The 11,318-nt window shown below is 42.7% G+C and overlaps 1 protein-coding gene across 1 annotated transcript in view; it reads right to left on the reverse strand.

The window, feature by feature from the left end:
• Positions 1–885: 885 nt before the first annotated feature.
• NBR1 (neighbor of BRCA1 gene 1) overlaps positions 886–11,318 on the reverse strand; it is a 14,187-nt gene continuing 3,754 nt past the window's right edge. The window contains 15 exon segments of the mRNA XM_009080865.1: positions 886–1,062; positions 1,442–1,547; positions 2,301–2,379; positions 2,931–3,028; positions 3,322–3,679; positions 4,266–4,400; positions 4,517–4,708; positions 5,364–5,474; positions 5,800–5,875; positions 6,330–6,482; positions 6,904–7,191; positions 7,672–7,831; positions 8,480–8,686; positions 9,146–9,310; positions 11,265–11,318. The exon segment at positions 11,265–11,318 is cut by the window's right edge and continues 25 nt beyond it. Coding sequence (XP_009079113.1) covers positions 886–1,062; positions 1,442–1,547; positions 2,301–2,379; positions 2,931–3,028; positions 3,322–3,679; positions 4,266–4,400; positions 4,517–4,708; positions 5,364–5,474; positions 5,800–5,875; positions 6,330–6,482; positions 6,904–7,191; positions 7,672–7,831; positions 8,480–8,686; positions 9,146–9,310; positions 11,265–11,318 — 2,359 coding nt within the window.

The raw sequence follows: 11,318 nt of genomic DNA on the forward strand, positions 1-11,318 counted from the left end.
GTAAGATATTTGCACTATACTGAAAAAAGATAACAGAGAAATTTTTATTGTTTTTACAAAGAGCCTATAAACATTTTTAGAAAGGCTTTTCCTACTCTTGCACTCCATTTTTAACAAAATATTTTATGTACGTTATATTTTCCCATTAGAGATGTGTTTTGCACTATCATTACTAGAGCTGGTTCAATTGCTGGTGGTGAATTCACTCTCCTGCGTCATTCTGCTACAACAAACTACTTTCTTAGTATTCATCAGCTGAACGGCAGTGACACTTTCAGACTTTCCAAAACCTGTTTGATGATTCCAGATGGCTTTTGTCTATGAATAACTATTTTTTCTTAGAATACTTCGTAAGGTTTGAGTCTGTTACAATATTATCATGCATTGGAAAACCAATTACTAAATCATCAGAAGGAACACCTTGCTAGTTTCGGGCATCTCTTGTAAATTAGGCAGGACTACGTTTTACAGCAGCATTTTACACTGGTTCCTAGTCCAAAGCTAGTTAAACATCAACAAAAGTTTCCAGCTGCCTAAACAAGAATTGTTTGACACACAATAGCAGAGGAAGTTCTCATGGGCTACAAGTTTAGCTCTACAGGATTCCCTGACAAAAGGATTCAGACTGAAATTAGAGATTTAAAGACTACTCATTTAACAATGAGGTCCAAATAACAATAGAAATTCTGGTGTCCAGTTCAAGACATGCCATGACAAGGGCTGTGTGACATTTCCATGAGACAAAAAAAGTCAACAGCTCAAAGAAAAGCCAAAGTTTTAAGTTAAACCTCCAAACAGAAAGCAGCTGAGGAGGAGCCTGCTACTGTTGTAGTGTTTAATGAAAGTGTACTCAGTGAAGATGATTCCTCCCTCCACCAGGCAGGTTCAGCACCTACTGCTGTACCAGTCACCATTGCTGATTTGAAGCAATTCTGTTACCACTTGAATCATATTATTGTTGTGTTTCTTCAGCAGCTGCAGGTTTAACTGCCTGTCACAGAATCCCATCTCACACAGACTGGAGAGCAGAGCTGCAGTCTGTTCTTCTGTAGCCGCAGGCTGCTGAAAATGGAAATAGTAAGATAAGCTAAATGGGGTCATTTATTTTTGCCATTTAAAGCAGTGACCCTGCACTACCATGGAACAGAACTAAGGCACAAAGGCCCTTTTGGACCCAGTAAAGCCATTTATATCCCTTTCACTGCTCACTTGCAAAGGTGAGTTTCTACTCTTACATGATGCTACAAGAGACATGCTTCCACCCCCATAGCATGGATTTCCCATTCTGCTGGAAGCAGCGTACCTCAAAGGGACGCCATTGAGCTTAACATTTTACTCTTACATGAAGTTCTGTATAGAGTATTGATACAGTTATAAAACACCTGTAAATTTAAGGTTGACACTCTATGAAACTCACATAGCATACAGGAAAGACATTTACCTGTTCAATAATGGGTGGCCCAGCAAACAATGCTTTGTAGGCAGATGCAGCAACTGACAAAGCTCCTTTGACAAGTTCTCCTGCAATGCTGCTTCCTTGAGGGTACCTGCAGACAGGGTGTTAATTTGGGGTCAGTAAAGCCAAGTGTTTGTTGCAGTGAAGTGCAAGTCTCTGCCTGTTGCTGTGCTGGGGAGAACAGCTTATAATCCAAAGGAATCGGTGCTGTTTGGGAACTGAGCTGTTTAGGAAGCTCATTTCTTTTTTTCTTGACACCTTCTATGAAGTTGTGGGTTTATGCTTTCCATTAAATGACCTTCGGTAAAGAGCTAAGTATTCTTGCCTAGAGGAGAACATCCATACATGAAAGCTGTGCACTAACACACATCATTCAGGCCTGGGTAACTTCCATTTGTTTTCCATGAATTATTAAGTCACTTAATGTTCTGCTCAAGGTTTTGCCTTATTCCTCATTTCAGTATCTTAAGATACTTAACTTTTTACCTAACTTACAAAATCCCCATATTAAGAGCCCTGAGATTTTTCAGGGAAAAAACCTCACAGCATTTTAGAAGGAAATGAAGAACTTAAGCTCTTCATACACTTTTGCTTGGTTCAGCTTAAGCTCTTCATACACTTTTGCTTGGCAATTCTGCATCCTTTAGATCTGTGTCCAAGTAGAAACCAAGATCTTATGACAATACACAGTATTAGATAATTCAGCATACATTTCCTTTAAGATGGGAGGCCTTCCTCCAAAATAATTCCTACAGGAAATCTGCAGGCCGATGCTTTTTCCTAGGTGCTTAGATTAGCAGTTCTGAGTTTTAAAACAGTGTTTGTGAAGTCAAAGCTTCATTACCTTGGGTATTCTGAGCACTTCTGTTTACTAGTGAGAGATCCAGAAGATCCTGGCCCATGACTGCCTTCACCACTGGGTTCTGGAAAGGTAAGAAAAAAACATCAACCTGCCCAGTTAATGAGAAGCTGGAGAGATGCAACACACACAAAAAGGGACAGGAGGAGGACACAGTCCAAAAGTGATACTTCAAGTTTAGTTGTGCAGACACAAACTAGGTAGAGAGGACTCTCACTGTAGTCAAAGCAGTCAGAAGAACTTCAGAACCATTTGGCTGACTAGTCAGTGGGTGTTCAATACCTAGAGGAACTCCTGTCTGAGCTCCCAGGGCCTGTAATAGCAGCTTAAACACACAGCTCAATTCCAGAGCAAGGTAAATTTCCAGATGTCTATAAATACATCTAAGTACCCTCCTACCATTTCTAATAAATAGATGCTCTTAAGTGATCCACAGAGCCAAGTATTTCTTTATTTGCAACATCCATATAGCAAAAGTTCAACACCCAGAGAAAAACTACAATCATTACTTAGATTTCCACTCTTCTCAGGAATAACAAGACATCAAATCCAACACTAGGCATAAGAAATAGGTGACAGCAATAGGACGCCGTCTTCACTAAGCACTCTCAATACCTTCTGATCTTATTGGATTATGAGGAGCAGAAGAGATATTCTCTGAAGCTGGTATGTTTGGTTCTTGCAAGATATGACTCTGAAGACATGTAAGATTCCTGAGAATGTAAGGCAAAGAAATTACTTTTACTACTTTCATTCTACATGTACACATGTAGCTAAGTCAAGATCAGCAGACAACACAAAAGGCTTCACATGCTCCCTTCTTTCCCTTTCCTGCACTCACTTAAATCAGTGGGCACAGGCTCTATAGAAAGCTGCAGGACTTAAGGACATTCACCCCTGTATATGACAAAACAATTCCTCTTTGGATACAGAACTCAAGCACAAGACCTTGCAGACTCTACAGCAGCACTAGCATCACCACTTTGCTCTCGCCTCCAAAGCATACCTTTGCCTCTGGGATAAGGTGTCCACAGCTGCTGGGGTTAGTGGTACTGCAGTCAGCATTTGCGAAGTTGTCAAAACATCGCTGACCCTGTGGGTCTGTGGCTGGCTTCTCCCTTCTGGGTTCTCTGCTCCTGCTTCAGGTTCTCCTGCCCTTTCCAAACTTGGCTGAGAAAGAGCTGAACTATACATAGACTCGCCTAAAGGCCGACTGGTATCAAAGCACTCAGGGAGAATAATGATATAATCCTCTGAGGAAGCAGAGGAGCCTTGACTCTGAACATCATCTTTATCTTCCTCTTCATCACGATTGCCAGTACCACTAGAGAGGGTTGTGCTCTCATCAGACAGTGGAAGGTCTTCTAGTAGAGAAAAAGTGAAGTATTAACAATTGTCCATTTTGAACGGAAAACAGCAGAGACAGTATTGTTCCACTGGTAAGAGACAAGTACTTGGAAACAACTGTAGACCTTCGCTGCTGCTATTAATGGTATAATTTGCTCTGCTGGGGGAGGGTGTAGTGTGAAAGTGTAATAGATTTTACTGTTAAGCCTATGCAAATATGCTGCCAGTATTAATAATTATAATAAAAACAGGAATAAGACCTATACTGAGAACTTAACCTGTAGCTTTCAGCATGAGAAAGAGGTCAGAAACGGTTCAAAACACTGACTTCAATCCACATGACCAAAATATGGAGGCACCAGTCATGCTTAACATATGAGCACTTATTTGAACACTTGACTGGAACCTTTATGTATCAGTTTCTGTTTTAAAAAGCAGCTGTTAAACTAGCTGCTTGTTCAGAGTACTGACACTAATTTTCTGATGTAATGATTCTCTGTCTAATGAAGATCAATTTCCTACAACAGTGTCAGATCTTTCTACACGATTTTTTTGTTAGCCCTTATTACAGCTATTTCTTAAATTCAAACCTACTTTACTTACCACAGTAATTTTCTGTCATTGGCTCTGACTGATGAATCTTTGCTTCCTTTTTGGAAGCGGAATTGGTATTTATCACAGGAGATTCTTCATTTATCATACTGCAGCTGAAGGTGTCTTGCAATGTCTGTAAAGAGTCTAACAAAACAAGCAAAAAACCCATTAAGTGGTATCACCACTTGAGCTGAGCCATGTGTCCTACATCTGAGTGCAAGCACGCTGAGCCAGAGGAGCCAGTGGGTGACAGCACTTACTCTGGAGGATTTTATTCCTCTTTTGGGGGGGCTGGTGGTCAGGTGCAGCATCCAGGGTCAGAGATCGAATTACAGTTTCACAGACAAACTGGGTCCCGCTCATGTCTTCTTCCCCTTCCTCCGGGTTCAATGCATGCTCAGCTTTCACTTTCACCATGGAAGACTCTACAGGAAGGCAGGCTCCTGCCACACCTTGGGAAAGGAAATGCAACAGATTTGACCACCACCACAAGGAAATGCAACTATAATAAGAATTCTTTAGGCTAGCCATGGCTAATATTGACTCTGCATGCTAGTTCTTGTCAAAAATTGAGTTTTTAATTCACTTCAAGTTGAACATGAAAATGACTGAGAAGTACAAAGGCCACACCTGGAGTGTTTTGAGTAGTCTATAAAGGGCAAATTGTTAATTCCAGTGGTCAGACAAATCAAGAGAAGCATTTGAAGGGACTTTTACATGGAGTAAAAGAACAAGGGGGAATGGCTTTAAGCTGAAGGAGGGTTACATCTTCCCTGGGAGGGGGCTGAGGCACTGGCACAGGCTGCCCAGAGAAGCTGTGGCTGCTCCATCCCTGGAAGCGTTCAAGGCCAGGCTGCGAAACCTGGTGTAGTGAAAGGTGTTCCTGCCCATGGCAAGGGGTGGAATGGGATCATCTTTAAGGTTCCTTCCAACCTAAACCATCCTGCACAGTGTCAGACTACAGGTTTATGAGCCAAACAACCATTTGCTTTGCCAAAGAAGGGAAGACAGTAGTTAGAACTCCTTTTAGACACTGGGTCTGCTGACTGCACAAAAGTGACAATATCCTCCCCTTTGACCCCCAAGCTCCCCATGACTGTTGCTTACCAGGCACTGGTTTAAATCCATTCCCCTCGTTCTCCTCCTCTATCTGACCTAAGCCAGGTTTCTCCAGCAAGGGGCTGTCATGTGGCAAAGGGGACATGCATGGAGTCATGTCTGAAAAACAAGAGGGAGCAAAGATACTTTGCACTATGGGAGTAGGAGCTTTCTTTCCTCCAGGAGGCAACATTTCAAGAAGTTATCATTTAAAGGATATTCTTCCAAGACTGAAGAAACCCAGATATTTTGGAAGATAATTTGGTGAAATAAACAACTAGCTTTTCATTACACTGCCACTGGCTGTGCAAAGAAAATGGCAGCATTCTTTAAGATCTGGAACACTATGGTCTTGGGGATGTGAAGGTGAAAAGAAGCCAAGACTGACAAACACAAAGGATAGCTGTCTGGGCTCGAGACAGCACAAAGAATACAAGAACCTTACCAACAGGAGTATTGTGTGGCACTCGTTCCAATTCCTGCACAATGTTAATGTCCAGCAGCTCAAAGGACAGCAAATCCTACATGAAGAAACACCACATAGCTTCCATCAGGAAATCCTGAAATGGAATCCTATCCGTACTTGGCAGCACAGATCCAACTAGCTCTCAAATAACACTCTGTTCCTCAGCAAAACCCGGGAGGGCAGTTTTCCCACAATGTACACCCACAGCAGAGGATATGGTGCACAAAGCAGGGGAGCAAGAGACAAAGCTAAGAACAACCTTGTTAGGGGCCAGAGAAACACCCAATGCAGACTGTTTTGAGAATCTTAATCTGTCCTGCACATACCTTCCACCTGGTGACAGTCCCTGACATAAATTTGAGAACACAGTTCTGCTATATAAAATGCAATACTCTTTCTGAAAAGAGAGTGGCTGTTTTAGAGCTCAGGAGCTTTAGTCTCATGGACGTCTACATTATCAGATATCAAACCCACAGTAGTTTATCTCTGCTTGAACTTTAGTACTTTACCTGTGCAGTAAGGAGATCAACAGATGGGATATAAAATTCTCTCTCACTTGGCAGATTTTTGATCTTTAAAGGAATAGTTGGCAGAGATATTTCAGCCTGCTCTGCAGTTTCACCCATCAGCTGAGCACCTGCTTCTGTCTTTAAGGAAGCATCCTGCAAAAACAAAACCCCAATGTCCCAGGAGCCCCTCAGGCAGGCAGCAAATAAAACACTACACGAAACGTAAAGCCTGAATTTTGCACAACAGCACGTGTAAGCTGAAAGATTTAGTTCAACTCATTTTAGAGCCAAAAAGACAAGATCTAACAAAGAGTGCAGTGTTTCAGTTCAAAGAACTAGACAAGTGCTGCAACAGACATCGCTAATCTCATGCCTGTCGAAAAGAATGACCATTTTAGAACCTGTATACACCATAAATGTTGTGCTTCTTTCCATTGAACATAAAAACTAGAAGCAAACAACTAAAAGAATCCCCTGGAAATCAATATAGTTAGAGACACTACACCAAGCAACACACATTGCTCTTTCTCCTAGGCAATTCAGAACTGCTCGTAATACCAGGTGAGTGACTTGCCTGTTTGGTGCTGGAAGCTTTACACTTCTGACAGGAGTCAGAGTCCTTCCAATCACTTTCTAGACAGTCAGCAACTGGAGAGGGATCCACAACAATACTGCACCAGATCCTGGGCCCAAACTGCTCCCCTCTGTGCGACAGTCTCCAGTGAGAAGTATAAGTTCCTTCTATATTAGGAGCTACAAACTCAACCGAAACAGTTCCTACTTGTCCCGATGGAAGTGATGGCACTAACACATCTTTTTTCTCAGAAGATGCCAAAGTCAGATTTCCCCACATAAGTTTCAGCTGAAATATACAACAGAAAAAGCCAAGCATTAATTCCACAAGCTTCTCTGCAAAGTGTGGGCAGTAAGAAGCAGAGTTCCTCTGCTGAAAGGCCTTGTAGATACCAGGCATTGAGAAGACAGGCTGCTAGGAAACATTCTCACATTAGCCATTGTCACCACAAAGACACCCCCACATCTTTCACCAAAAATGCAGTCACTCGCAGAACAAAGGCTTTTGGATGTCAGAAAAGCAACACACCAGTTGCAACCAGGGTCAAACTGTACCACTGCAACATGGTCAACATGTTCAGTGACTGCACTCTTGATTGCTTTTCTCCTATAGCTGGCACCTGTAAAGAGTACCTAGGCAGCTTATTGCCCAAATTCCCAGCTGGTGAATCAACAAGCTAAAGGAAACCCTATATGTGCCCTAATAGAGAACTCACATTATCTTCCAGAACTATTTTAGTGCATAAAAGCAATAGCAAAGGCAAGATACCTTTGTGTCTGAGCTCCATTCCACATTGCCAGTGTTTTTCATTCGCCAGTGTTTGACAAACTTTGTTCCTGGTTGCAAGTGAGTACCATCAGGCAAATTCTCATCCACAAACACTGCACTCAGTGTTGGGACAATTGCTTGGAAGGGTTGATTAGGACTCCTGAGTTTGGAGAGAGGAAACAAACACAAAAGAATACACCAAAGCCGAGGAAATTCAGCTGCTGACTAATGGTAATTTGACTTTTAAATGCCCTAAATGGAAGGGATGAATTAAAGAAACTAAAACTATACAAGTTTTACATTGTACATTCATAAAGCTAAAGGGAATGGGAAATGCAAAGCAGTTGCCTGCAAAGGCTGCTGTCTACTGAGCCTCAGCCTAAGAGAACATAAAAAAGAAAAAAGAGTACTGAACATAAGTGCACAGAATGTACTTGCCTTTATGCAGACACACTTAATACAGCAGGAAGATACAGATATTTTTAGAACTGGGGCATTGTTCATTTTATGCTGTCTAAGAGTGCATCTGTGTACACTAACCTAGGCATTCCCCGTTCTCCTAAAGCTATGGAAATCAGTAAGCAGCTGGTAATAATAATCAACTGCTTTTTTTCTCCTCCTCCTCTCCTCCCAGTTAAAAACATTCCACCTTGCCAAGCAGATTTAGACAAAATTCTCACAGGGTTCAATGACAAATCATACTTCAAATAAGGAATTTCATAACCTTCCTCTTGTTACTTTAACTCAGCCTCATCACAAAAGGTCAGACAGCACAACTACCAGATGCTCACTGAACAACATCTCTTACTGGAAACTATTTGGTTGGAGACTCTCAGATTTGACAGCAGGTGAGCTGCTCGTTTCCAGTACATGGACAGAGTTCCACAGATGAATTTTCCTGTGCAATTTTAGCTGCTTTTTGAGCTCTCGGACTTCTGCCTTTCGCTGTTTCTTCTCTGCTCGTAATCTTTGTTTCTCTGCTTTCAGAAATCTTTTGTCCATCTGTTTCTGGAGCCTGCAGAGAGAATGAGCCACTTTATTATAGTACACTAAATTGAACAGAACTCCGCTTTACCCAACACAGTCTTAGTCACACAGGAACACTTCAGGAAATAACTCAGGCTTCTAGACTGGATACCAAATGATTTTAAAAGAACACCTCATAGTTGCTTGTGAAGATATTTTGAATGGTCTCGGTGAAAGAGCAAACACACAGTGCTCAAAAAAAAAAAAGCGAGTTATCAAAGCTTGCTCCCCATCTGTGACACAAAGTATGTCTTTACTACTTTGCTATTAAGAAAGCTGTAAGGTTTGTGATGTAGCTGTTTTTTGCTACTCACATTAAAGATGACTACCATTTTCACTTCCCATTCTCTCCACACCTAAAATAAAAGCCGAACATCAACTCCAATACAGATGTTTCCACTTGCTATCAGGACAATCATGTCAGGTAGGACCAGGTGCCACCACTTACCTAACTTGCTCCAGAGTCGCGGGCAGGCGCGGCGAGAACTCCGCGAGGCTGCAGGTCTCAGCAGTGCACAGGATGGGCCTGCGCAGCTTTAACAACACATGGTTAGGGTCATGTGCATATGCTCCTGCTTCACACTCCTCACAGATATTGTAGGCTGGGCAAAGGCTGCAAAGCAGAAAAGACAAAAGTTACCAAGAGGCAAAGAGTTTCTGCAGGGTAACAACTCTGCATCACACTACCGCTGCAAGCAGTGCCTGAGTGTAACAGCAGTTGGTTGTCTCAAAACTTATGTAACAATATTTGGAGCCATGTGGAATACCCAGATGAGTATCCCTCTTCCTGGCAAAATTGCCACACAGCTCCCACTTCCTTCTTGAACGCACACTGAAAAAAACCTGATGCTTCCTTTAGCACAAGTGACTAAAATTGTTGCTACAAAGGATAGAACATTTAACTGAAATCCAATGCCAGAAACAGCACCAGACTTATGAAAAAACAGAGGCTAAGTCAACAAGCATTCAGGGATGAGAAGCAGATTGGTCCTGCAAGAACATAACCAAACTATTACAGAATCATATCATAGAATCATAGAATTTAAGGGTTGGGATGGGCCTGACAGATGATCCAGTCCCAACCCCCTGCCCTGGGCAGGGATATCTCCTCATTAGATCAGGTTGCTCAAGGCCTCATCCAGCCTGGCCTTGAATACAACCAGGGTCAGGACAGCCACCACAACCCTGGGCAACTTGTGCCAGTGTCTCACCACCCTTAGAGTAAAAAACTTTTATCTCACATCTAATGTAGGCTTTCTCTCCTTCAGTTTGAACCCATTTCCCCCTGTCCTATCATTGCAGTTCCTAACACAGAGTCCCTCTCTGGCTCCTTGTAGGCCCTTCAGATACGGAAAAATCGCTATGAGGTCTCCACACAGTCTTCTCTTCCCCAGGCTGAACAGCCCCAATTCCCTCAGCCTGTCCCCATAGGGGAGATGCTCCAGTTCTCTTAGCAACTTCGTGGCCTCCTCTGGACTTGCTCCAACAGTTCCATGTCCTTCTTTTGTTGAGTACACCAGAATTGTATGCAGTGTTCCAGGTGGGTCTCACAAGAGCAGAGTAGAAGGGAAAACTCACCTCTTTTGACCTGCTGCCCACACTCCTTTGGATGCAGCCCAGGATTCGATTAGCTTTCTGGGCTGAGCTCATACTGCAGCTCATGCTGAGCTTCTCATCCACTGTCCCTCCCAAGTCTTTCACCTCACTGCTGGTTTCGACTACTTCCCCATCCAACCTGTAGGTGTGCCTGGGATTGCCACGGCCCAGATGTAGGGACCTTGCACTTCATTTTGTTCAACTTAATGAGGTTTGCATTGTTCCATCTCTCCAGCCTGTCAAGGTCCCTCTGGATAGCATCCCTTTCCTCCAGCTGTGACTGCCCCACACAACTTGGTGTTGTCAGCAAACTTGCTGAGGGTGCACTCAAATCCACTGCCTGTGTCGCCAACAAAGATGTTGAACAGTATCAGGCCCAGCAAGAAAAATAAACTTCCAAAGAAAAGCCCCTTATAAAATTCAATCCACTGCTGCTGCCTAGGCCCAAAATGCTAAACCTTTACAGCAATTGCCTCACTCAAAAACCTCACTTCTGACACCTTGCTTCAGACATTCATCAAAACCTATTTCATATTATTAAACTGCCAACACTGAGATCATTAAAAAATGCATGACCTGCCTTAGTTTCACTGACTGTCAGAACCAAAAAAAGGACTATTATAGACTTGCTGTTTTGTTTAGTTAACCAAACTAAACGTTTTCCTTTACAATTACTGCATGTTATATGTAAATAAGACAAAGAGTGATTGAGAATAGAGCAAGTGTCCTAAGGTTCTCTCACTTTAACCCTATTTGGAGAAAAGGTGATTATTAATCTTGCTCTTCTGCAGATGAAGTCTGAGCCACAGGAACAGAACATCCTCTTGGTGACACACATACCAGACATTCTGAAATGTACAGCAGGCTGTAGACTTGAAATCCAGGAGTCTATGACCACAAGAGAGTTTCTCAGACTTGCTCAGGCCAGACATGTTAGGCACCCCACGCTCCCAACTCCTATCATGTCCTACCTGCACTGGTAGCGAACCCCAACGATTCGGGCCTGGCAGTGGCAGCAGGAGATC

This window comes from Acanthisitta chloris, unplaced genomic scaffold (assembly GCF_000695815.1).
Source record: "Acanthisitta chloris isolate BGI_N310 unplaced genomic scaffold, ASM69581v1 scaffold29748, whole genome shotgun sequence".
Classification (NCBI taxonomy): domain Eukaryota; kingdom Metazoa; phylum Chordata; class Aves; order Passeriformes; family Acanthisittidae; genus Acanthisitta; species Acanthisitta chloris.